Source organism: Mobula hypostoma, chromosome 1, assembly GCF_963921235.1.
Source record: "Mobula hypostoma chromosome 1, sMobHyp1.1, whole genome shotgun sequence".
Taxonomy (NCBI): domain Eukaryota; kingdom Metazoa; phylum Chordata; class Chondrichthyes; order Myliobatiformes; family Myliobatidae; genus Mobula; species Mobula hypostoma.
The window spans coordinates 4,247,314-4,274,476 of NC_086097.1; the positions used below are offsets into that span (position 1 = coordinate 4,247,314).

The 27,163-nt window shown below is 39.7% G+C and overlaps 1 protein-coding gene across 3 annotated transcripts in view; it reads left to right on the top strand.

Annotated features, from left to right (window-relative positions):
• ppp4r4 (protein phosphatase 4, regulatory subunit 4) overlaps positions 1-27,163 on the top strand; it is a 287,977-nt gene that overhangs the window by 225,008 nt on the left and 35,806 nt on the right. For 2 of the 3 annotated variants that reach the window (XM_063043403.1, XM_063043393.1), the window contains exons 13-19: positions 5,384-5,467; positions 8,907-9,086; positions 9,897-10,002; positions 14,790-14,937; positions 20,880-21,024; positions 22,630-22,671; positions 22,776-22,850. In XM_063043403.1, coding sequence (XP_062899473.1) covers positions 5,384-5,467; positions 8,907-9,086; positions 9,897-10,002; positions 14,790-14,937; positions 20,880-21,024; positions 22,630-22,671; positions 22,776-22,850 — 780 coding nt within the window. The remainder of the gene's footprint in view (positions 1-5,383; positions 5,468-8,906; positions 9,087-9,896; positions 10,003-14,789; positions 14,938-20,879; positions 21,025-22,629; positions 22,672-22,775; positions 22,851-27,163) is intronic. The other variant, XM_063043412.1, reaches the window with a different exon arrangement.

Consider the following 27,163-nt stretch of genomic DNA (forward strand, 5'->3'; position numbering starts at 1 on the left):
ACGCAAAGGGGCTTGGGTGTCCTAGTGCAGGATTCCCTAAAGGTTAATTTGAAGATTGTGCCAATGGTAAGGGAGTAAAATACAATGTTAGTATTCATTTTGAAAGAGCTTGAATATTCTAGCAAGGATTTGATACTGAGATTTATGAAGCATTGCTCAGACTGCATGGCGTATTGTGAGCAGCATTGGGCTCCTTATAAAAGAAAAAATGTGCTGGTATTGGAAAGGGTTTAGAGGAGGTTCATGAGAATGATTCTGGGAATGAAAGGGTTAACATATGAAGAGTGTTTCATGGCTCTGGGTCTGTAATCACTAGAATTTAGAAGATTGAAGGGGGATCTCAAGTCCAGGATAGAGGGCACAACCACAGAATAGAGAGATGTCCATTTAGAACAGAGAGGAATTTCTTTAACCAGGGATCAGTGAATCTCTATGAAATTCATTGCTGCAGACAGCTTTGGAGGCCAAGTCATTGAATATATTTAAAGCAGGAGCTGGTAGGTTCCTGATCAGTTAGGGCATCATAGGTTAAAGAGAGAAGGCAGCAGAATGGGTTTGAGAAGGATAATAAATCAGCCATGATGGAACTGCAGAGCAGATTCGATGGGATGAGTAGCCTAATTCTGCTCCGATGTCTTCTGTTCTTATACCAAGTCTCCTCAAATTCCTAATGAAATATAGCCACTCTTGTGTGTTCTTTGTGGAAAAAAAAGTTGCATCACAAAATTAGGCCCAGAATACGTAGATCTTCAAAGATGTTGACACCCAGGAAATTGAAGCTATTCACCATTTCCACTGCTGATACCTTGAAGAGGACTCATTCATGTTCCCCCAACTTCCTCTTCCTGAAGTCCACAATCAACTTCTTGGTCTCTTCAAACATTTAAGTCATTTGGAGAGCAATGAAAACAAGGAATAAAGCCTAACTGATTCAATCTTTCCACATTACTCAGGTCCTCCAGACCCAGCAACATCCTTGAAATTCTCTCTGTATTCTTTCAGCCTTATTTACATCTTTTCTGTAGGTAGGTGATGAAAACTGCAAACAATATTCCAAATTAGGCTTCCACAATGTCTTATAGAACTTCAACATAGCATCCCTTCTCCTGTACTGAATATTTTGATTTATGAAGGCCAATCTGCCTAAGGCTTTCTTTACCACACCATCTACTGTCACGCCACTTTCACTGAATTATGGAGCTCAGATCCCTTTGTTCTACTGCACTCTCAGTGCCCTACCATCCACTGTGTAAGACCTACCCTAGTTTCAATAGGTACATTTAATGTCAGAGAAATATATACAATATACATCCTGAAATTCTCTTACCTCGCAAATATCCACAAAAACAGAGGAGTGCCCCAAAGAATGAATGACAGTTAAATGTTAGAACCCCAAATCCCCCCGCCAGCTCCCCCCACCATGCATAAGCAGCAGCAAAGCAACAGCCCCCCTCCCCTACCAGCAAAAAGGCATCTGCACCCCCTCCACCAAGCACTCAAGAGTGCAGCAAAACATCAATGAAGACACAGACTTGCAGTACCCCAAAGACTACTCTTTCACTCAGTATTTCACATACCACAGGCTCTCTCTCTCTCCCTAATAAGGGAAAAGGAAGTGTCCCTGTTTCACAACGTGAAGAGAGACATAACAAAACAACTCGCAGATTTATGGTGTTAAAAGTCTTTTGCGTCGCTTTTTCCGAGCTCTGTGCCCAAAGAACTCGGGTCCTTGGGCACAGAGCCAGCAGCAAGCTCGCTGCTTACGATCTTTTGTGTACTCCCATAACACATCAGGAGGTGGCACTGGCCTTGAATCTGCCTGCTTCCAAAGCCACAAAAATCTGGCACCCTGAAGGCGTGCTAATCTTCCAGGCCGCATCCTTGACATATTGAAAAACAGTCAGTTGTGAGGCCCCAAGAGGTCCCATTTCTACGAAGAGTTGAAGTCAGCATCTTCAAAAGAGCCTTGAAAAGGGAAAAAAAGAGATATCAAAAATCAAAATAGAGCTGTTAGAAATAACAAGCAAAGGAGTCACCGTTAGGCGCCATCGTCCTCCTGCGTACTATGAAGTGCAATACCTCACATTTGTCTGCATTAAATTCCATCAGACATCTTTTAGTCCATTTTTTAGGCTGATCCGGATCCCACGGCAAGCCTTGATAGCCTTCCTCACTGTCCACTAAACCCCCAATCTAGGTGTAATCCATAAATTTGCTGATCCATTTATCAATATGATCATCCAAATTGTAGATATAAATGACAAACAACAACAGACCCAGCACCAGTCCCTGCAGCACTCCACTAGTCACAGGCCTCCAGTCAGAAGCGACTATCTACTGTCACCCTCTGGCTTCTCCCACAAAGCCCAAGTGTAATCCAGTTTGCTACCTCATCTTGAATGCCAAGTAACTGAACCTTCCCATGTGGGATCTCGACACATGCCTTGCTAAAGTCCATATAGACAACATCTACTGCCTTGCCTTCATTAACTTTCCTCGAAAAACGCCATGGTAGACATGACCTACCATGCATGAAGCCATGCTGACTATATTTAATCAGTCCATGTCTATTCAAATAGTCATATTTGATGAGTTTGAGTACAGAGAGGAAATTAAGAACCTGGTGGCATGGTGCGAAGACAATAACCTATCCCTCAATGTCAGCAAGAGGAAGGAATTGGTTGTTGACTTCAGAAGGAGTAGCAGACTGCACAACCCCATTTACATCGGTGGTGCGCAAGTGGAACAGATCAAAAGCTTTAAGTTCCTCGGGGTCAATATCACAAATGACCTGACTTGGTCCAACCAAGCAGAGTCCACTGCCAAGAAGGCCCAACAGTGCCTTTACTTCCTGAGGAAACTAAAGAAATTTGGCCTGTCCCCTAAAACCCTCACTAATTTTTATAGATGCACCATAGAAAGCATTCTTCTAGGGTGCATCACAACCTGGTATGGAAGTTGTCCTGTCCAAGACCGAAAGAAGCTGCAGAAGATCGTGAACACAGCCCAGCGCATCACACAAATCAATCTTCCGTCCTTGGACTCACTTTACACCGCATGCTATCGCAGCAGTGCTGCCAGGATAATCAAGGACACGACCCACCCCGCCAACACATTTTTCGTCCCTCTTCCCTCTGGGAGAAGGCTCAGGAGCTTGAAGACTCGTATGGCCAGATTTGGGAACAGTTTCTTTCCAACTGTGATAAGACTGCTGAACGGATCCTGTCCTGTTTCTGGGCCGTACCCTCCAAATATCCGGACCTGCCTCTTGGTTTTTTGCACTACCTTACTTTCCCTTTTCTATTTTCTATTTATGATTTATAATTTAAATTTTTAATATTTACTACAGATTTGTACTCCAGGGAGCACAAAGCACAGAATCAAATATCGCTGTGATGATTGTACGTCCTAGTATCAATTGTTTGGCGACAATAAAGTATAAAGTATAAATTATATAAATTATAAATTGAAAAGAGTGTGCTGTCTAAGTTACACGCCATCTTGGTCAATGTCTCCCATCCACTACATAATGTACTGGGTGGGCACAGGAGTACATTCAGCCAGAGACTCATTCCACCGAGATGCAGCACAGAGCGTCATAGGAAGTCATTCCTGCCTGTGGCCATCAAACTTTACAACTCCTCCCTTGGAGGGTCAGACACCCTGAGCCGATAGGCTGGTTCTGGACTTATTTCATAATTTACTGGCATAATTTACATATTACTATTTAACTATTTATGGTTTTATTACTATTTATTATTTATGGTGCAACTGTAACGAAAACCAATTTCCCCCGGGATCAATAAAGTATGACTATGACTATGACTATGACTTATATATCCAGTCCCTTAGAATCCCTTCCAATAACTTTCCCACTACTGATGTCCAGTTCACTGGCTTATAATTTCTTGGTTTATTTTTTGAGCCTTTCTTAAACAGCGGAACAACATCGGCTATTCTCCGATCTTCTGGTACCTCACCTGTCACTCAGGATGATTTAAGTATCTATGCTAGGGTCCCGGCATTTTCTGCTCTTGCCTTTTGCAGGGTCTGAAGGATCATCTTGTCAGGATCTGGGGGTATATTGACTCTAATTTGGGTGTGAAGGACAGCAAATACCTCCTCCTCTGTAATCTTTATGGGGTTCATGAAGTTGACACCGTTTTGCCTCACTTCTGCATATTCTGTGTCCTTCTCCTGAGTAAATACAGATGCAAAAAATTTCTTTAACATCTCTCCCACCACTTTTGGCTCCACACATGATTATCATTTTGATCTTCCACAGGACTAGTTTTGTCTCTTGCAATCATTTTGCTCCTAGCAAAATTCTTTTGCTGTAGATTCCTTAGGATTCTCCTTCACCTAGTCTGCTAGGGCAACTTCATGCCTTCTTTTAGCCCTCCTGATTACTTTTTTTGCCTCAATATCGCTTGATAACCAATGTTCACTGTAATTGTTATCTTTACCTAGAAGTGTTTTATTTACAGATTTACAAAATAGCTTACACTCGACCGTATCTTACTCGGGACCTTCAGCCTGCCATGAGCATGTGTCTGTCCCGTTCACCAACATCACTTCCAGTTCTGGGTGAACCGCTTGCATTGCGCACTGGGAACAGAAGTTCTTTATTACGTACACACATAATAACATACCCAATGATCCAAAATCTTATGCCCTCCCTCCTACATGAACTTCTTAGCCACGTGCTAAATTGTATCATTTCCCTAGTTCTGGCCTCACTAGCATGTGGCATGGGTAGCAATCCTGAGGTCACAACCCTGGAGGTTCTGCCCTTTATCTTAGCATTTAATTGCCTAAACTCACTTTGCAGAACCTTGTCACTTGTCCAGCCCATGTCATTGGTACCTAGAAAGACGACGTCTTCTGCGTATTGATCACTATGGGGCAGCTTGGTAGCCTAGTGGCTAGTGCAACACTCTATAGCGATAGCTGTATGATCAGTTCAATTCCCATTATTGACTATAAGGAGTCTGTACATTCTCCCCATAACCATATGGGTTTCCTCCAGGTTCTCTGGTTTCCTCCCACAGTCCAATGAAGTAAAATCAGGATTAATGAGTTATGGACAAGCTATATTGGCATTGGAAGCATGGTGACATTTGTGGGCTGCCCCTGACACAATCCTTGTGATTTGATTTGATGCAAACAGCACATTTTGCTCAATGTTGTACATGTGAAACATAAAGCTTTAATCTTTCAAATCTTTATCTTGAAAAGTGGGCAGATTTTTTGAAAATATTTTATGTAAAGATTATTCACAAAATGCAAAACAATTCCTTATATTTTTTTAATAATTACTTTTGTTTACTTTCTGATATGGCAATGTGCTTAAGCGCATGTTTCATTCTTTTGCACAATCTAGGTTTTGGATGCCCTGCTAGATCACCTTCCTGAAATTCTAAGATTTATTGTTACAGGAGGAGACCATGTCGGAACAGAGAATAAGGTAAATAAACATATATTTTCACACTTTAGAAATATAGTTATTTGATTTCTTTGTCACTAGAATACTTTTCTGCAACCATAAGACCATAAGACATGTATTTATACAACCCATTGCATTTATACTATGAAGGTACATTCAGATCAACGACCAAAGTGATATTGAAGCAGGTGTCTTGAGTACATGGTCAAATGAATAGGTTTTAAGTGTATATTAGGTAGATAGATAGATAGATAGCTAGATATACTTTATTGATCCCGAGGGAAACTGGGTAAAAGGAAGAGAGACTGAGAGGTTTAACATGGGAATTATGGATTAGAGAGCCTTGAATGCTGAAAGTAGTCAGTTGTGGTAGAACAATTCAAGAGGTCAGAAATGGAGAAACCTGGATTTCTCACAGTTATAGGTAGGAGGTGTTTACTGATAACGAGAATCATCGTAGTAATTTGGAGTTGTGAATTTGAATTTGACCATAAGACCATAAAACATAGAAGCAGAATTAGGCCATTAGACCCAATGAATCTGCTCCAGCATTTCATCGTGACTGATATACTATCCCTCTTACCTCCATTCTCCTGCCTTCTTCCCATAACCTCCGATGCCCTAACTAATCAAGAATCTATCCAATTTTGCTTTAAATATACTCAAGGATTTGGCCTCCAAAGCCATCTGTGCAAATGAATTCCACAGATTTACAATGAGTACAGGCTCAAATCCATCAAATGCTCCTCGTATGTTAAACCCTTCATTCCTGCGATCATTCTTGTGAATCTCCTTTGCACCGTCCCCAATGCCAGCACATCTTTTCTTTGTTAAGGGGCCCAAAACTGCTCACAATACCCCAAGTGTGATCTAACCAATGCCTTATAAAGCTTCAGCATTACCTCATTGTTTTTATATTCTAATCCTCTCAAGATGAATGCTAACATTGCATTTGTCTTCCTTACCCCTGGCTCTGCCTGCAAGTTAACCTTTAGGGAATCCTGTATGAGGACTTCCAAATCCCTTTGCTCTTCTGATTTCTGAATTTAGAGCCTGATTGTAGCACACATTCCAACCTTAGCAATGCAAGACATCAGTGTCTTTGCCCTCTCCTTCCCCACTCTGAACACTAGTGAACACAGCAGCAGTGAGCTTGGATACTTCTCTTTCCATTCTCCTTCCCACTCCCTGTAATACAAGATTAAAAGACTGTTAGGGCCTATGGACTTCCACAATGGCTTGCCACAAACTAAACCATTGAGTGGCATATTTCAGATTTCGAGAAAGTAATTCGCTGCACCTACCAGCCTCCCATCATGTCTGTCCTGAGATCCATTCAGCACATCATTTTGGGTGTACTAGAATTTCCATCTGATGTGCTAAAATGAGATGAGGGTTTCAATAGCACTAGAGCTAAGGTGGGATCAGAGATGAAAGTTGTTTTGGAGGTGGGAATAGACTTTCTTAGTCATGACAGATATGTAGTTGGAGATGTGTGTCAGGATTAAGCATCATATTGGCATTGTGGATATTCTTGAACAAGACATACAGTATTCTGGAGGAAATCAGCAGGCCAGGCAGCAATTAACAGTCGACATTTTGGGCCAAAACTCTTCATCAGGACTGGAAATAAACGGGTAAGAAGGTGGGTGAGGGGAAGGAGTACAAGCTAGACGCTGACACGTGAAGCCACGTGGGGGGATGAAGTAAGGAGCTGGGAGGTGATAGGTGAAAAGGCGAAGGGCTGAAGGAGAGGGAATCTAATAAGAGGGGAGAGTAGACCATGGGAGAAAGGAAAGAAGGAGGGGCACCAGGGAAATGATAGGCTGGAGAGGAGACGTATTAAGAGGGGAGACAGAGGGGAAACATTACTGGCAGTTGGAGAAATTGAAGTTCATGCCATCAGGCTGGTTGCTACACGGACAGAATATAGGTGTTACTCCTCTCACCTGAGAGTGGCCTTATCATGGCAGTGGGAGGAGGCCATAGACCAACATAACAGAATCGAAATGGGGATTGGAATTAAATTGTTTGGCTACCGGGAAATCCTGCTTTTTGTGGATGGAGCAAAGCTGCTTGATGAAAAGGTCCCCCAATCTTCAGACTAATGTCATGGAGGTTGATGTGTAGAACAGAAATTGTGGAGAGGAAGAGAAAACATCATCTGTAGATTTCCCAGTACTGAGTTGGAGAAAGTTTGTGGTGCAATACTGGGTGTCAAGACAAGTAGTATGATATTTAAAAATAGTGGTGACTTGATGCTGCCAGTACATGTGGAAACTGATGTTGCTACATTCCTTGTGCATGATTTGAATTTATCTGTGCATCTCAGTTAAGAAAGTGCTATTTCTGCAGTAGAAGAGCTGAGACCTAAAGGAAAACTAATTGTTGAATGATTAATTTCTGATGTTCCTTTGCTGTTGTTTACTTAGACTAGTAAAGATGATGATTAACCCGAAATTGAGTTTTTAAAAAATTTCAATTCATCATCTAATTCAAATAACTAGACATGATTCTCGAAGCTTAATCCAATTTCCGTTAGGATGGAGGATGATTGCATCAGAAGCTAAGCACTTTATATCCATGAGAAACAATCTCCAACCAAGAAACAAACAGCAAACAATATGATAATGATAATTGAGTAAGGAAATCTACAAATAGTGCAATGGATAGGAGTTATTTTATCAAGGTAGATCTATTGTATTGTAAATGCAAGAGATTCTGCTGATGCTGGAAATCTAGAGCATCACATACAAAATGCTGGAGAAACTCAGCAGGTTGGGCAGTATCTCTGGAAATGAATAAACAGTTGATATTGTGGGTCAACGTCCTTCATCAGGACTGGAAAGGAAGGGGCTGGGTGGGAAGAAGCCAGAGTAAGGTGGTGGGGGGGGGGATGGGAAGGAGTACGATGGTAGGTGAGGCCAGGTATGTGGTTGAAGTAAGATGCTGGGAAGTGATAATCACAAAAGGCAAATAGCTGGAGAGGAAGGAATCTGATAGGAGAGGAGAGTGGGCCACAGGAGAAAGGGAAAGAGGAGAGGCACCAGGGGGAGATGATGGGCAGGTGGGGAGAAGAGGTAAGGGGCCAGAGTGGGGAGCAGAAAAAGAGGGAAGGGGAAAGGATAAAAAATATTACCAGAATGAGAATCAGTGTTCATGCCATCAGATTGGAGGCTGCCTAGAGATCATTTCCATAAATGGTGCCTGACCTTCTGAGTTCCTCCAGCATTTTGTGTGTCTTGCTATTGTAATCATATAAGTTATAGTGATAATTTTGGTTGTGTTTTAAAACTAATTGTTTAGACAAAGTATAGGCAGTAAATCAGTGACATTTTTAGTGCCATTTTAATATGTTTGGCCTTGTAAAGTATTTGTATGCCTAATTCTATGCATAAGAATTTGGAGCAATGATCACAGTGTCCAAGATGTTACCTTTAATTGGAAATTTTGTTGTCAGGTGCATATTCCTGATCTGATTCCAGCTCTCTCAATGGCTGAACAAAGAGCCGCCACCTCTTTACAATGGAGAATACATGAAAAGCTGTTGTTGGCGTTTTCCTGTCTGCCACACGTCATTTCCAGTGATCAGATATACTACACGTTTTTGCCCATAATGTTTAGAATAATGATGACAAACGTAAGATATATCTTTAGTGAAATTTTTACTCATCTTTCTTACTTAAAAACAGCAAATGCATCCACATTTATAGTGTTCATTTGAAGATTTATTAGTTACCTCTATACGTTGTTATCTTGCAGATTTCAACTTAATTATATAGCAAACTAGTAGATGATTCTACTGATCTATTGTGACATTATATTTCTCTTAATACCATCTCTAAGAATTTCCTTAATTCTGCAATATAGATATTAAAAGTATCTAACACATGTACACATAGTACAGCATGTTCATATTTTTTTAAGAATTGGTCTGATATTTATTGCAACCAATTATTTCAGTTGATTTCCTAATATATTTAAAATATGTAATCTCAAATTCACAGTATCTTACTCCAAGCCTGTGCTCCAGTAATTAGCGGTTAATTCTCTAATTTGAGTTAGAAATAACGTGTCCATTTCTCCCATTTATGTCTAAGGCATTTATTGATAACTATTTTTAACCTAATGAAGATGCCAGGCTTGCCCAATAAAAGTGTTATTGTAATTTCTAATGTTGTAAGTTAACTTTTAAGTTCAGGCATAGGAATTGATTATAACACACACGCCTGTAGCATTTAACTTGAAACTTGTGAAAGTGTTCTGTTACTGTGCTGCTAGGCATTTTGTTTATATTTATTAACTCATGGCGAGCTCATTTTATTTTTAGCAAATAGAATTTAAAATATAATTCATTATATATATGTGCAGTATTGTTAATGTCAACCATTTTGAAGGAAATGCTAATTTTGATAACATTAAAGTTCAGATTGGGATTATTATCATCTAGAATGTCCTCCCAGTCCAAAGAGCCTCAGCCAGAACCCTCTGTGTATTTGTTCGGTACAACCGTAAACAGGAGCAAAGACAGGAAATATGCAGTAAAATCATTGAGCGTAAGTATACAATTACAATTAAATATCATAAGATTACTTAACAGCTTCATCAATTGTTGCTCTAAATTGGGATGAGAGATAGAAACCAATCTTACTTTCCCCAATGTATCTCCGAGCAGTAAATGACAAAACCTGTGTTTATACATTAATTGTCTTTCATAGCATTGACATATTCCATAGTGTTTTGCAGCCAATGCAGGACCTTTAAAATGTAGGAACTTTTGCTGGAAACACATCAGCCAACTGGGCGTAGCAGTTAGCAGAACGCTTTACAGTGCCAATGACCCAGGTTCAATGCCTGCCGCTGTCTGTAAGCAGTTTATATGTTCTCCCCGTGACAGCTTGGGTTTCCTCTCACATTACAAAATCGTATGTGTTTGAAGGTTAATTGGTCACATGGGTGTAATTGGGCAGTGTGGGATTGTTGGGCTGAAGGGCCTGTTACCCTGCTATACCTCTAAATAATAATAATAACTTTGTGCACAGCAAGTTACCATAAACTGAAGTATGATAATGACCAAGAGCCTTTTGGTGATGTTAAAGGCAAGATATCTATTAGTTCTGACATGATGATCTTTGGAAAGCACTCTCTTTGCTGTCCACCTGAAAATTGTTATCAAATAAGTGATAGAATGGTGTTCCTAACTCTAAAACTAGAGTTAAAACCGCAGTGTGTATGTCTGGAAATGTCGTTTACAAATCCTTGTATTGAATTTTCAACCGTTTTCCACTATAAGCTGCAGCTTGGGTGTCAAAGCAGAAATAGTAGATCTTGAAATACTCTAAAGGTTAACTAAAGGAAAAACTTGCAGTATTAATCCTGACACCTGGAATGACACAACTATTAATAGGCTATGTGGTATTATGGATCATTTTGAATACATTTCATTTTGAGATGCTAAATCTGCCATGCAGACAACTTTTCCTCCTTTAACTCTGAACCACTGTGATAGTTCAACCTAATTTCCAGGAACAAATGTTTCTTTCCCCCATCAAATGATATGCTTTTGCCTTGGTGCTTGTATGTATTGGGAGAATTATTATTGTGCTTTTGCTGTTCAGTTTTCAGTGTTTGGTGCATTGAAAATTATCTCCCCTCCTACTCCCCACCCCAATTCCAGCCCCATCCCTCCTCCCCCTTTTGGTAAGTTTATTTGTGGGCTGCCTTAGAATAACAATACTTTCTGGAAAAGATAATTTCCCATTTCAGCAACCCTATTTTTGTCCCGTTATTATCGGAAATATTAAGTTTTCTGCCAATTCCAACTGTGAACTATTTTACTGCTATCTCACACTTCAATCGTTAATGTTATTACACTTTGAATGCTCCATGAATTCACACAACTGGCACTTAACTGAAAGTTGCTTTGTTTGATTACCTATCTAATTCTTCCAATCTCTAATCTCCTAGGTTTCCTGATGTTCTCCCATGTATTCCAATACTCCTTTTGATTAACTTCCAGTTTCCGCATTTGCTATTCTTCTGTTCCCTCTTATCAAGTCTTAATGAGTTCATGGTTGATGTGTGACCTAACTCTGTCTATCCACAATGAATTGCATTAGATTTACTATTGTCTCAATTATTGAGAAAGGCTTGTCTTGCACATCTGTTCATGCAGATCAATTCTTTACACAGTGCATTAAGGTAGAACACTTTCTGGCAGTTTTTCTTCAGAACCTGAGGGTACATGGAGCTTAGAAAAATAGAGTGCTATGCGCTGGGGAAATTCTAGGCAATCTCTAGAGTAGGTTACATGGTCAGCACAACATGCCGAAGGGCATGTAATGTGCTGTAAATTTCTATGTTCTTTGTCCTAGCCTTAATATCTTGGCTCACAAAAGCACATTAATCTCAGATTTAAATAAAAAAAATGATTTCTCGTTCCTTGCTGTTTGTAAAAGATTGATCCAAATGTTAATCACCCGTTTCCATGCAGAAATGTGTTTAAACTTCATCCTGACCAGGCCCCTTACAACAATCAACAAAAATAATTACTCTCTTTCTAAATGTAAGAGGTTTTGCAGAAGCTGGAAATCCAGAGAAACAGATACAAAATGCTAGATTCTGGTTAGGCAGCACTGTAGAGAGGAATAAACAGTCAAAGTTCAAAGTAAATTTATTATCAAAGTGCATATATGGCACCATATACAACCCTGAGATTTATTTTCTTGCGGGCATCATAGTAAATACAAGAACCACAATAGAATCAATGAGGCCACACCCAACAACCAATGTTAAACAAAACTGTGTAACTACAAAAGGAAAGAAAAAAAGAAATAGTAATAACTAAATTAGCAATAAATACTGAGAACATGAGATGAAGAGTCCTTTAAAGTAAGTCCATCGGTTGTTCGGTTGGAGATCCTTCATCTGACCAGAAGGGGGAAGAAGATGGTGGAGGGAGGAAAAGATTACAAACTGGCAGGTGTGGGGGAAGGTGGGTGGGTGGGTAGGAGGAGAATGAAGTGAGAAGCTGGGAGGTGTAGGTGGAAGAAGCAATCTATTAAGAGAGGAGAGTACACCATGAGAGAAATGGAAAAAGGGAGGTGATAGACAGATATGGAGAAGACAAGAGGTAAGAGGGGTGCCAGAATGGGGAAGAGGAAAGAGAGAAAGTTGAGGGGAGAGAATTTACCAGAATCTTGAGAAATCATTGTTCCTGCCATCAGGTTGAAGGCTGTCCAGATGGAATATGGTTGCTCTCCCAAATTGAGAATGGCCTCATCATGGAAGTAGAGTTAGCCATGAAGTTAGAGATGTCAGAATGGAAACAATAAGCAGATTTAAAATGGGTGGTTACAAAGATATAATGCTTGTTTTGGCTGACTGAGCAAAGGTGCTTGATGAAGTGTTCGCCCCAATCTACAAGGAGTGATTGATAAGTTCGTAACCTAAGGTAGGAGGAATCAATTTTTGAAAACTTAGCACATTTATTTTTCAACATAGTCCCCCCCCCCCTACATTTACACACTTAGTCCAGCGGTAGTGGAGCATACGGATCTTGGACCTCCAGAAAGTGCCCACAGCAGCGGTGATTGATAAGTTTGTGGCCTAAGGTAGAAGGAGATGAGTTATACAGCTCTTGTTACATGCACGTGCAGTTCAACTCTTTGAGTGATTATGCAGAAAGCTTGAGGTTAATAACTCAACAGGGGTGATTGATAAGTTTGTGGCCTAAGGTAGAAGGAGATGAGTTATCAACTCCCTCTTAATTTGGTTTAGAATATTATCCCTCAACTTTCCAAGTTAAAGGGAATGATTGTTTTGTTGAGAAAATTATACATTATTCAAATAACAGAGGAGCCAGTTTATGGTGTTTTTATTGGTCTTTGAAGATAATTAATAATTATGTTATTGTTGACAACTTACCACATGGACATTGGCTTTGAAGATGCACAAGTAATTTAGTCCATTAACTATATACTTGGGACTTCATTAAAATACGTACCTCTACTATATCTACCTGTGCTTTAATATAATATATAATACTTTATCTAGGACAGGCATTTCCAACCTTTTTTATGCCATGGATCTCTACTATTAACTGATGGGTCCAGGAAACCCAGGCTAGGAACTCTCACTCTAGGAAACATCTATTTGAGGGAAATGCATAGTCACTCATCCATCAAATCTGATGAGTGTGAGAGAAGATGACAGAAATGTCACTACATTAAATATTTGATTTGTCCTTTAAACATGGACAATAAGACTTTTACAAAAAAATCGTTTTGATATATAAAACAAATTGTAAATGGGGCATAGTATTTCACCATACTAGAGATATCCTAAGATGATGAAATATCAGCATTAATTTGTATTTAAATACAGAATAAATGGAAACATTCTCTCACTTTTATTCAGACAAAACTGAAGGTAGTTTTTCAAAATTTGTTCTTCACTTGTAGCTTTTATGCTTCTTAATGAGCTAACAATCTCTTGCTGATAGAGGCTTGATTGTTCTACTGAGTTGTTTCCCACCTGCTAATAATCATTAGGTGGAATAATAATTAATTCTATCATCTATGAATTTTTGCCATGAGGATTGCTTTTGTAAGAGTCGCCAAAAATGTGTGTAACAAATTATGATAGTTACATTTATTCTAAGTGCCTCAGTTTAGAAAACATTTTATTTGTTTTAATTGATATTAAAATAAACACTGTAAAGTTTTAAGAAAATTTATTGCTGACAAAATTGGGGAAAATGTTTTGGTGGACCTACACGCAATAGGATGAATACATTTTAAAACACATGGGTGTCCCTAAGATTTTCCTGGAAGGTGGTAGATTTATTTCATGTAGAAGGCAGAGTAATTATTAATTTTATTTTCTGCCATAATCCAACTATGCCTAACTACAACAGATAAAAAGAATACACAGGTTATTGGAATTGTACACCTCTAAGTGTAAATCAGCCATGTCTTTTAAAGCTGTTAATGACTTAATCTGCTGTGCATTTGTAGAATTTTCCATTTTTATTTCAGATTACTAGCCTTTGAGATTTTTTAAAAATGTATCTATCCGGTTGTAGCTTTTGATGGTGGGAATAGGTATGCAGTAGATAGAAACCAGGAGGAGCTAAACCTTCAAACCTGTTGTCCAATGGGCAGGTGGTCCTGGCTGGACCACAAGCAGAAACATGCCCAGTGATCTGTGTGTGTTTTACTAAGTGAATTTCAATCTGACTTTGTGCAAATAGGGAATATGATGAAACCCTAGAATATACTACAATGTGCATAATAAAGCATTGTGCTATTCATTCACAATTTGTTTTATTTTTCTTGTCCAGAGCTTGGTCAAGGAAAAAGTTGCTGGAACAGGCTAAGATTTCTTGACACCTGTGAATGTATCATGGAATTATTTTCAAAAGCCTTCTTCTGCAAATATTTTTTCCTGCCTGTACTTGAACTTTCAAATGATCCTGTCCCTAATGTAAGGTGAGTAGATCATTGATCTATAAATGTATTGCTTGGTTCCTCTTTTATTAAAACCATTTTAATTTTTGGAGAGCAGGAAAATTTAGGATAGTAAAAACTGCCATGAGATTACCAGGGTCTCTCTCCCCCCTATTTGAGACATTTACCGGGAGTGTTGTACACAAAGGATTTGAAGCATTGTTGAGGATGCCTACTACCCAACCCACACTCTCTTTGATCCACTACTATCAGGAAGGAAGTATGGGAGCATCAGGGTGAGGATTGCCAGATTGCGTAACAGTTTCTTCTCTCAGGCTGTGAGACTAATGAATACCTGCCACCACTGAGGTCTTGTCGTGAGGACAGCACACTGTTTACTGTTTACAGTTTATCTGTGCTGTGCACTGTATAGACTTTGAATTATATTTTATATTTTATTAACATTTTTGTTGTATGTGCTGTATATGATGTAATGCATGTTGTGTGGATGCATCATGAGCTGCAGGAAAGTTATTTCATTTGATTGTATATGTGTACAGTCAGAAGACAATGAATTTGAACTTAAACTTGAAGCTTATTGTCCATCTGCTCTGCTACAATGTTAGCATTTCCCTAGATGACTTAAATAATTAAAGTTCACTCCATCTGTTGAATATTTCCTTGATACATCTATGTGAAACTTTTGTTATTCACAGCTAATTTGTGACTGGTAACTTTGAGCATCAAAATTATTAATATTAATGTGCAGCACAAATATTCACTCTAAGCTGAGATGATAAAAACAGAGTTTATGATATTAATGTGTCAAGAAACTTTTTTGTTTGTTTTATTTTTATTTTCAATTTTTTTCTTTTGTTTATTTTTTCTTTTTAAAATTCTTTTTCTTTTTCCAATATTTTCATTAATTTCTTTATAGAAGAATACAGAGTCCAAGAGAATACATATTATTAGACAACAGAAAAAAATAATAATACCAGATACAGTATATTGAATCACATTAACAAACTCCTTACTCTATATTCATGTAGATTAGATTATATTAGAATATAAACAATTTTATTAAAAAAAAGATCTACACCCACTATCAAAGTCGAAGCTGTTTGGAAAAAAAAGTAAAAAAGAACTTATCAGATAATAAAATATGCTATTAACCAACTTCTGTACTTTAACGAGAAGTCAAAGATTATGAAAATAATTTAAAAACGGTCCCCATAAATTTTGAAAAGCTTGATTAGATTCAGAAATTGAACAACGAATCTTTTCTAAATTTAGGCATGCCATAACATCCTGTAACCACTGAGCATAACTAGGCAGAACAGCATCCTTCCATTTAAACAAAAGTGCCCTCTTAGCCATAAGAGAGATAAAAGCCAGAATGTGCAAATCAGATGTCTTCCAACAATACCAAATAGGGCAGTCAAAGGATTAGGCTTAAAATTTACTTTAAAGAGTACAGAAGAAGTTTGAAATACTTCCTTCCAATATTTTCCAAGACTTGGGCACGTCCAAAACATATGAATAAATGAAGCTTCTCCATTGCTACACCTATCACAGCAGGAAGATATATCCATATAAAAATGAGATGACTTATCCTTGGTCATATAAGCCTTATGAAGCACTTTAAATTGTAGAAGGGAATGACGAGCACATAACGATGAAGTATTAACCAGTTTAAAAATCTCATTCCAAGTTTCTTCAGAAATTGAAGAAGAAACTTTTTAAATAGATGCTTGCTTCTCTGGCTAGAATGGGTTTAATTTTTTAAAAAAAACATTGTTTCTGTTCTTGCATTTATTCAAAATCAATAATTTAATTGATCATTGAATATTAATGCAACTGAATATGATTTCAACATCATCATGGACATAGTGTGCTGACTGTGAAAGCATTCTGATAACACAGAAATGCTTTGTTGGTTCAGTGTGATAGACTAAAATATATCCACAGATTCTACATCGGAATTTTACCAGTTGTGTTAAATGACATCTAGAAAACATTACTTTTTAATGAAACTACAGGAAGAAGCCTTTTTAAAAAAAAAGACAAAGCATGTAGTTTTACAGAAAATACTTTGAAATCAGAAATAACCAAAAAGTATGTGCTTGTAATGTGCTTTAACACAGCAGAAGGAAGTATGGATTTACAACCAATAAGGAATTTATTGTTTTAGAAAATATATTATTAAAACCAAAGTAGATATGCTGTTGGTTTTCTATTTTAGTTTATTGAAGAAAGATTTTCACTTTATTTTCATGATTTTCAAAACAGTAAAACTCCAATTATCTGTCAGCCCTGGAACTTCAGTGCTGAACTGGCAGATTTATATGGCAGACTAATACTCTTTGTCTTTTAGATGTTACACAAACAAATTTTCCACTGAACCAGTAGAGTCAGGTGCTAAGCCATCAATATTCCTGGACTACAGGATAATTTATTATTGGAGCTCTACTATGATGACACATCTTATTAGTAGTTTACAATAAAATAATTGTAAAAGCTATTGATTTGATATAGACTATAGAATGTGGGAATTGTTGGGCATTAGCACCAAAGTTCATCTTTAATTATTCATCTGCATATTCTCTAAAGTCAGCTTGCTTACAAGATGAAAAAAAATTACTGCAGATATTAAGTACTTGGAAGAAGGTTTTAAGACACAGAATGCTGCAAATATTCAGTGAAGAAACATCTCTCCATTCAGAGTCTATGCTTGCATCTGCAAGATGACAGACATAGTATTTGAAAACTGGAATGCTTCATAATCCAAGACCCAGAAAATAGTTTAGAGTGTTCGTAATAACTACCAAGTTTTTGCATTGGGAATGGGTATGTAGTAGGTGGAAAATCCAAGGAGCATGTCTTAAATTTTCAATCCTGTGGTCCAATGGGCAGGTGTCCTAGCTGGACAAAAAGCAGAAACAATTCCAGCAATAAACACGAGAGGTTCTGCAGATGCTGGAAATCCAGAGCAACATGCAAAAATGCTAGAGGAACTCAGCAGGTCAGGTGGCCTCTATGGAATTGAATGAATAGTCGACATATGGGTCTGAGACCCTTCATCAGGACCGGAAAGGAAGGGGGAAGAAGACAGAATGAGAAGGAGAAGGGAGGGGAAGGAGAACAAGTTAAAAAGTGATAGGTGAAGCCGGGTAGGTGGGGGAGGAAGTATGAAGTGAGAAGCTAGGAGGTGATAGCTCGAAAAGGTAAAGGGTTGGAGAGGAAGGAATCTGATATGACAGGGCAGTGGACCATGGAAGACAGGGAAGGGGAGGTGAAAGCCAGCTGAGGAGAAGAGGTAAGAAGCCAGAGTGGGGAAGGGGGAGGGGAAAAATTACCCAAAGGAAAAATTGATGTTCATGTCATTAGGTAGGAGGCCACCTAGATGGAATATGAGGTGTTGCTCCTCTAAACTGAGAGTGCCCTCATCATTGCTGTAGAAGAGGTCATGGACCGACATGTCAAAATGGAAATGGAGATTGGAATTAAAATGGATGGCTACTCCAAAATCCTGCTTCTTGCTTCCTTTACCCAACCTTCTTATTATGGCATCTCCCCCTTCCTTTCAAGCCCTGATCAAGAGTCTTGGCCTGAAAAATCAACTGCATATCATTTCCATAGATGCTGCCTGACCTGCCAAGTTCCTCTAGCATTTTGTGGGTGTTGCACTTAATTTCCAGCAGCTGCAGAACCTCTTGTGTTTATGCAGGAATTGATTCTGCTTTTTGCCCAGCCAGGACCACCTGCCCATTGGACCACAGGATTGAAGATTTAAGACATGATGAATGGTCTTGGCTTGAAACGTCAACTGTTTTTTCATCTCCATAGATGCTGCCTAACCTTGAGCATTTTGTGTGTGTAACACTTCCAGTGATCTGTGTATGTTTTTAAAAGGAGGGAGGTTGAAAATCTGGCAAGTGCTGCCATAACAACACCTCTTATCAAACGTCAGAAAGACCAAGGAGCTGATTATTGACTTCAGGAGGAGAATACTAGAGGTCCATGAACCAGTTCTCATTGGAGGATCAGAACTTTAAATTCTTCAGTGTTATTATTTTGGAATACCTGTCCTGTGCACAGCACTTAAATGCAATTGTGAAGAAAACACAGCAGCACCTCTACCTCCTTAGGAGTTTGCAAAGATTCAGTGTGACATCTAAAGCTTTAACCAACTCCTATGACGTGTGGTGAAGAGTATATTGACTGGCTGCATCGCAGCCTGGTATAGAAACACCGATATCCTTGAACAGAAAATCCTACAAAAAGAAGTGGATATGGCCCAGTCCATCATGGGTAAAGCAGATCTATACAGAGTGTTGTTGCAGGAAACTAGCATGCATCATTTGGGACACCCACCACCCAGGACATTCTTTCTTCTCAATGCTGCCATCAGGAAGAAGGTACAGGAGCCTTAGGACCTGCACCACCAGGTTCAGAAACAGTTATTTCCCCTCAACAATCAGGCTCCTGAACCAAGGGGGATAACTTCATTCAACTTCACTTGCCCTGTCACCGAGATATTTTCACAACCAATGGACTCACTTTCAAAGACTCTTCATCTCATGTTCTTGATATTCATTGTTTATTTATTTGTTATTATTGTTTCTTTCTTTTTGCATCCGCACAGTTTGTTGTCTTTTGCACCCCAGTCGAATGCCCAGGTTGGTGCAGTATTTCATTGATTCTAATACGATTCTACTTTGGATTTATTGAGTATGCCCACAAGAAAATGGATCTCAGGGTTGTATATGGTGACATATTGGAACTTTGATAATAAATTTACTTTGAACTTTGAACTATGTGAATTTCAGTATAGCTTTGAGCTGTTATGGCTTCTTCCTTTGACAATAGCATGGGCAATTATTCATGGGGATTAATACTCAATAATTTGTTTTGATGACTTTTGGGTTAAGTATGATTTTGAATTTTTATGTACATCAAGTAGCTAAATGACCACAAAAAATATACTATGCTATTTATAAATTTATGGGACCAGCAACTGTGTATCACACTTGTTTGAAAGCACCCTATGTAAATACAGACTTATGTACGGGGTCTTTCTTTTTTGTTAAATTTAAAATGGCTTCTTTTGTTCTGTTATACTGGGGAATGCTGAGAAAGTCTCTAACTAGATAACTGCTTGGGTTATTATAGATAGCAGGGTGCTATTAACCAATGGGTGGGATTTCCCCTAGAATTATACGAGGCAATATAATGGAACGTTACACTTAAAACTTTGCACGAATGTTCTCAAGTTCTTTCTTTGCTTTGACATATAATGGTAACTGAGACCTCAGTAATTACATATCACATGACTGAACAGTTAACGTGAAACACAAATTATCTGTTGCAGCCGTTTAATGAAAGTGTCCGCCCACCATTCATTTTTAAACCCTTAAGACCTTGCAGTAGCAGCATGGGCTGAAGAACCATCTGATTATCCCCTCTGTTTAACTTTCCATTCTTTGCACAGAAAAGCAGTTAATTGTAGATCTCAACACAACAGAATACATACCCTGAGAAAATATTCATTTCTGTGACTGTTAGTTATGTTCATTATAAGACCTGTCAATTGGTGCCATGGCGGCGTAGTGGTTAGTGTGACACTATTACAGCTCAGGATATTTCAGAGTGTGGAGTTCAATTCCGGTGCTGTCAGTGAGGAGTTAGTATGTCCTCTCTTTGGAATGCATGGGTTTCCTCCCAGTCCAAAGGCATACCAGTTAGTAGGTTAATTGATCATTGTAAATTGTCCTATGATAAGGTTAGAGTTAAATGGGTGGGTTGCTGGGCAGCTTGGCTTGTTTCGCACTGTATCTCTAAATAAAATAAAAATAATAACATTTAAAGAAAATAGATTTTCTTTTTTTAGGTTTCAAAGTCTTTGAAAGTTCATTTAGCATCATGGATTGATATTGTTGGTGTGTGTAAACTCAAAATTTATGGCTTCATGATTATTCTTACAGGATTAAGTTCTGTTACATGCTGCCAAAATTGAAGTCTGTGTTGAAACTGCCAGCTGACAAACACCTTCTTCAACAACTTGACCTTTGTGTTAGAAAATTACTGTGTCAAGAAAAGGACAAAGACGTCACTGCTGTAGTGAGGGTTGTACGTTTGTTTCTTTATTTTGCTATTCATTTTCTTTATTCATTCTTGTATCATGGCAGTTGTAGTCAGAAACTTGATCTCTGTAACTGAATTATGAAATTATTCATTTGAAATTAAAGTGTAACTTATTTTGAATGGTGGAACACTTCTTTGCTGTAGGGATAAGTGCCAGCAAATAGATTAGTGGGGAGGGACGAATGGGCAAGGGAATCATGGAGGGAGCGATCCCTGCCATTCCCTTTTCTCAGTTCCTCGTCTCCACCGTATCTGTTTCCAGCATAAGGTTTTTTCCCGCCATATCAAAGATTTTCTCCTTCAATGAACAAAGTTTCTCTTCTTCAACCATTGATGCTGCCCTTACCTACCATTTTCTGGACATCCATAATCATCCCATCTTCCTGTTTCCTCAACAGGCATAGAATTCCTCTTGTACTTACCCACTACCCCATGAGCTTCCACATCCAGCTCCTTATTTTCCACAGTGCGCCTCCCCCCACTCTCCACTTACTGCAGGAATCACTCCCTCCTTGATTCCTTTGTCTCTTTATCCCTCCCACTAATCTCCCTCTTCGCACTTAACCCTGCAAGCAGCGGAAGTGCTACAACTTCTCAAAAATTCCTCTCTCACTTCCATTCAGGGACCTAAATAGTCCTTCCGGATGAGACAACACTTTACCTAGAAGCTGTAGGGATCGCCTACTGTATCTGGTGGTCCTGATGTGGCCTCCACTGTACTGGTGAGATTCAACGTCCACTGGGGGTCCGCTTTGTCGAGCACATTTGCTCCATCCACAAAAAGCAGGATTTCCTAGTGGGCAATCACTTTAATTCCAATCACGTTCCAACACATCAGCCCATTGTCATCTCTTACTGCCACATCGAGACCACTCTCAGGTTAGAGGAGCAGCTCTCATATTTCATCTGAGTAGCCACCAACCTGATGTTATGAACATTGATGTCTCCAATTTCTCGTAATTTTTCTCCTTCCCTTTTCATCAATTTCCCACTCCGGCTCCCCTATCACCTCTTCTCTTCTCCTTCCCTGCCTATAACCTCCCCCTGTGCTCTCCCTCTTTCCCTTTCTCCCATGGTCCATTCACTTCTCCTATTAGATCTCTTCTTCTGCAGCCCTTGACCTTTTCTATCTATCCTCCTAGCTTCTTAATTCACCCCCCCCCCACCCACCTGGCTTCACCTATCACCCTCTAGCTTGTCCACCTTCCTCTCCCCCCTCATTGTTATTCTGGCATCTTCCCCCTTCCTTTCCAGTCCTGATGAAGTGCCTCAGCCCAAAACACCGACTGTTCATCCATTTCCATAGAAGCTCCCTGACTTGCGGAGTTCCTCCAGCATTTTGTGTGTTTTGCTCTGGATTTCCAGCATCACAAGAATCTATAGCTTACCTGCTTAGGTGCTGTTGTCAAATACTAATTTATCACAAAGCAATTTCTGAAGAAAATTTTAAATAGGATGCTCTGCTGATTAATAATAAGGAAATTATAGTAACAGGAAATGACTGTGGGTGGGTTAGCTTTAGTCACTAATTTTAAATTTTCTTTTGTACTTACTTCCATCTAAGTGATGCCAACTCTCTTTATTTTTTAGATCACATTGGAATTAGATCGAATAGAAACAAACATTGAATGTGTAAGTTAAAAATTTTACAATAGCTTTGTTATGAAATAGTTTATTCTTTAAAAATTGCACAATGCACTTGCAAGGCAAACAAAATATGATATTTTCTCTCCAAGTTTCCAAAAAGGTTACAAGAGGAAGACTTACTTGATCACAAAAAGGAGAAGGAAGAACATTTACTGTTGGAAATGGTAATATTGGTGTTTATCCTGAAACATTTACGGTATACATTTTGAAAGAGAGATTACATTGAGTTTTATGCTCATCATCATGATTACGATGTCTCGTGTCATGTTGTATGACGTGGGTGATCATGGTCTTTCCATGACCATGATTGTTCTTGGCAAATTTTTCTACAGAATTAGTTTGCTATTGCCTCTCTGGGCAGTGTCTTTACAAGATGGGTAACCCCAGCCATTATCAATACTCTTTAGAGATTGTCAGCCTGGTATCAGTGGTCACATAACCAGGACTTGTGATATGCACCAGCTGCTCATACAACCATCTACCACCTGCTCCCATGGCTTCACGTTACCCTGATCGGTGGGGATGTGGGGGCTCTAAGCGGGTGCTACACCTTGCCTCAGGGTGACCTGCAGGCTAGTGGAGGGAAAGAATGCCTTACATCTCCTATGGTAGAGACTACCTCCAAACTGCACCGCATTTTTTAATGCTAACTACAGATGTCTCTGCTTATTCTCATTATATAAAAGTTAATGTGACCTGCTATTAATATGTAACTGGCTTACAATTACATTAAAGTGATTCTATTTCTATTATAAGACCGTAAGGCAAAAGACCTAGGAGAAGAATTAGGCCATTTGGCCCATCAAGTTTGCTCCGCCATTCAATCATGACTGATCCTTTATCTTCTCCTCAGACGCACTCTCTGGCCTTCTCCCCATAATCTTTGATGCTGTGGCCAATCAAGAACCCATCAATCTCCACCTTAACTACACTTAATGACCTGGCCTCCATGGCTGCCACAAATTAATCATCCTCTGGCTAAAGAAATTTCTCTATATCTCTATTTTAAATGGATGCCCCCCTATTCTGAGGCTGCGCCCTCTTGTCTTAGACACTGCCATCATAGAAAAAATTCTTTCCACATCTACTCTGTCTAGGCCTTTCAACATTCGAAAAGTCTCAAGAGATTTCCCCCTCATCCTTCTAAATTCCAGCAAGTACAGGCCCAACTTCTCTGGAAATATCCTGCTTGCGTATACCCTATCTATACCCATCATCTTTTTGTATAGCTTTATCAAATCTTCCCTTAATCTTCTACACTTTAGGGCAGGTGTTTCTAAATGTTTTTATGTTACAGACCACTACCATTAGTCGAGGGGCCTGTGGACCCAAGGTTGGGAACCCCTGCTCTGAGAAACAAAGTCCTAACCTATTCAACCTTCCTCTGTAACTCAGGTCCCCGAGTCCTGGCAGCATCCTGACTTCCCACTCGTCCTTCTCAGTTCCCGTGAGTACAGGACCTGAGCCATCAAATGTTCTTCATATGATAACCCTTTCTTTCCTGGAATCATTCTTGTGAACCTCCTCTGGCCCCTCTCCAATGCCAGCGTATCTTTTCTTAGATTTGGAGCCCAAACCTGTTCACAATACTCAAGGTGAGGCTCACCAGTGTCTTATAAAGCCTCAGCATCACATTCTTGCTCTTATATTCTAGAGCTGTTGAAATGAATGCTAACATTGCATTCACCTAACTCACCACTGAATGAACCTGCAAGTTAACCTTTAGGGTGTTCTGCATAAGGTCTGCCAAGTCACTTTGCATCTTAGATTTTTGGATTTTCTTCCCATTTAGAAAATAGTCTGCACATTTATTTCTTCTACTAAAGTGCAGAACCATGCAGTTTCTAATATTGTATTTCATTTGCCACTCTCTTGCCCATTCTCCTAATCTGACTAAATCCTTCTTCAGCCTTTCTGTTTCCTCAAAACTACCTGCCCCTCCACCAATCTTCGTCTCATCTGCAAACCTGGCAACAAAGCCATCTATTTCATCATCTAAGTCATAGATCTGTAGCATAAAAAGAAATTGTCCCAAGCATGCAGAACACCACTAGTCAGTAGCAGTCACCAGAAAAGGATCCTTTTATTCCCACCCACTACCAATCAGCCAATGCTCTTACACGTTCCTGTAATACCATGGGCTCTTAACTTGATAATGAGCCTCGTGTGTGGCACCTTGACAAAGACCTTCTGAAAATCTAAATATGTAATATGCACTACATCCCCTCTATCTATCCACCTTGTAATCAACTCAAAGAATTCCAACAGGTTCATCAGGCGAGATTTTCCCTGAAGGAAACCATTCTGACTTTGTCCTATCTTGTCCTGTGTCACTAAGTACTCCATAACCTCATCCTTTACAATTGACGCCAACATCTTCCCAACCACTGAGGTCAGGATAACTGGTCTATAATTTCCTTTCTGCTTCCACCCTTCTTTCTTAAAGAGTGGTGTGACATTTGCAATTTTCCAGTCCTCCAGAACCATGCCAGAGTCTAATGATTCTTGAAAGATCATTGCTAATGCCTCCATAATCTCTACCGATACCTCTTTCAGAACCCTAATGAGCAGTTCATCTGGTCTGGTTGACTTATGCACCTTTAGGTCTTTCAGATTTTTTGAGAACGTTCTCCCTTGTAATAGTCTCCCTGGTTCACATCTTTATTGTTATGCTGTAGGCATCTCATTTAGCACCTCTGTAAGAACTATTTAGAAACATAGAAACATAGAAAATAGGTGCAGGAGTAGGCCATTCGGCCCTTCGAGCCTGCACCGCCATTTATTATGGTCATGGCTGATCATCCAACTCAGAACCCCGCCCCAGCCTTCCCTCCATACCCCCTGACCCCTGTAGCCACAAGGGCCATACCTAACTCCCTCTTAAACATAGCCAATGAACTGGCCTCAACAGTTTCCTGTGGCAGAGAATTCCACAGATTCACCACTCTCTGTGTGAAGAAGTTTTTCCTAATCTCGGTCCTAAATGGCTTCCCCTCTATCCTCAAACTGTGACCCCTCGTTCTGGACTTCCCCAACATTGGGAACAATCTTCCTGCATCTAGCCTGTCCAATCCCTTTAGGATCTTATACGTTTCAATCAGATCTCCCCTCAATCTTCTAAATTCCAACGAGTACAAGCCCAGTTCATCCAGTCTTTCTTCATATGAAAGTCCTGCCATCCCAGGAATCAATCTGGTGAACGTTCTTTGTACTCCCTCTATGGCAAAGATGTCTTTCCTCAGATTAGGGGACCAAAACTGCACACAATACTCCAGGTGTGGTCTCACCAAGGCCTTGTACAACTGCAGTAGTACCTTCCTGCTCCTGTACTCGAATCCTCTCACTATAAATGCCAGCATACCATTCACCTTTTTCACCGCCTGCTGTACCTGCATGCCCACTTTCAATGACTGGTGCATAATGACACCCAGGTCTCGTTGCACCTCCCCTTTTCCTAATCGGCCACCATTCAGATAATAATCTGTTTTCCTATTTTTGCCACCAAAGTGGATAACTTCACATTTATCCACATTAAATTGCATCTGCCATGAGTTTGCCCACTCACCCAACCTATCCAAGTCACTCTGCATCCTCTTAGCATCCTCCTCACTGCTAACACTGCCACCCAGCTTCGTGTCATCCGCAAACTTGGAGATGCTGCATTTAATTCCCTCATCCAAGTCATTAATATATATTGTAAACAACTGGGGTCCCAGCACTGAGCCTTGCGGTACCCCACTAGTCACCGCCTGCCATTCTGAAAAGGTCCCGTTTATTCCCGCTCTTTGCTTCCTGTCTGCTAACCAATTCTCCACCCACACCAATACCTTACCCCCAATACCGTGTGCTTTAAGTTTGCACACTAATCTCCTGTGTGGGACCTTGTCAAAAGCCTTTTGAAAGCTATTTGTTCTGCTTTCAGCCTCTTTGGGTTATTGTTGAAGATAAAGGATGATGTGGAATGTGTGCCACCCAATTAGCGGGAGGTTTTTCTTGGTGAGGGACAATAAGGTTGGTCTTGGGCTCCTGTTCGAAACGAGATGAAGAGAGAAGACACTAGGGAGAACTGGTCGTAGCATACAATCTGGTGGGAGACCAGTTTGTTCGAGGTGGATTGCGAGCGACGTTTGGAAGGTGGTGTGTGTTTTCACGTTGACCGAGGGCCCAGTGCATGAGTAACAGAAAAGTTCAAGATGAGATCCAACTTGAGCTGGCATTTATATCTCACACGTTTGACAGGGCTGGAGATTGTGTTCCCTAGACTTATGCAGCTGAGGAAACCAGAATGTTTCATAGTAAATACACTCACTTATCTTTCCTCACACCTTTCAATACCTAGCACACTGCTAGTGCTTTCCAAAGTGAAGACTGATGCTAAATACTCATTTAATTCAGGAGCCATCTCCTTGTACCCCGTTATTATTTCTTTGGCCTCATTTGCTAGCGGTCCTGTATCTACTTTCATCTCTCTTTTATT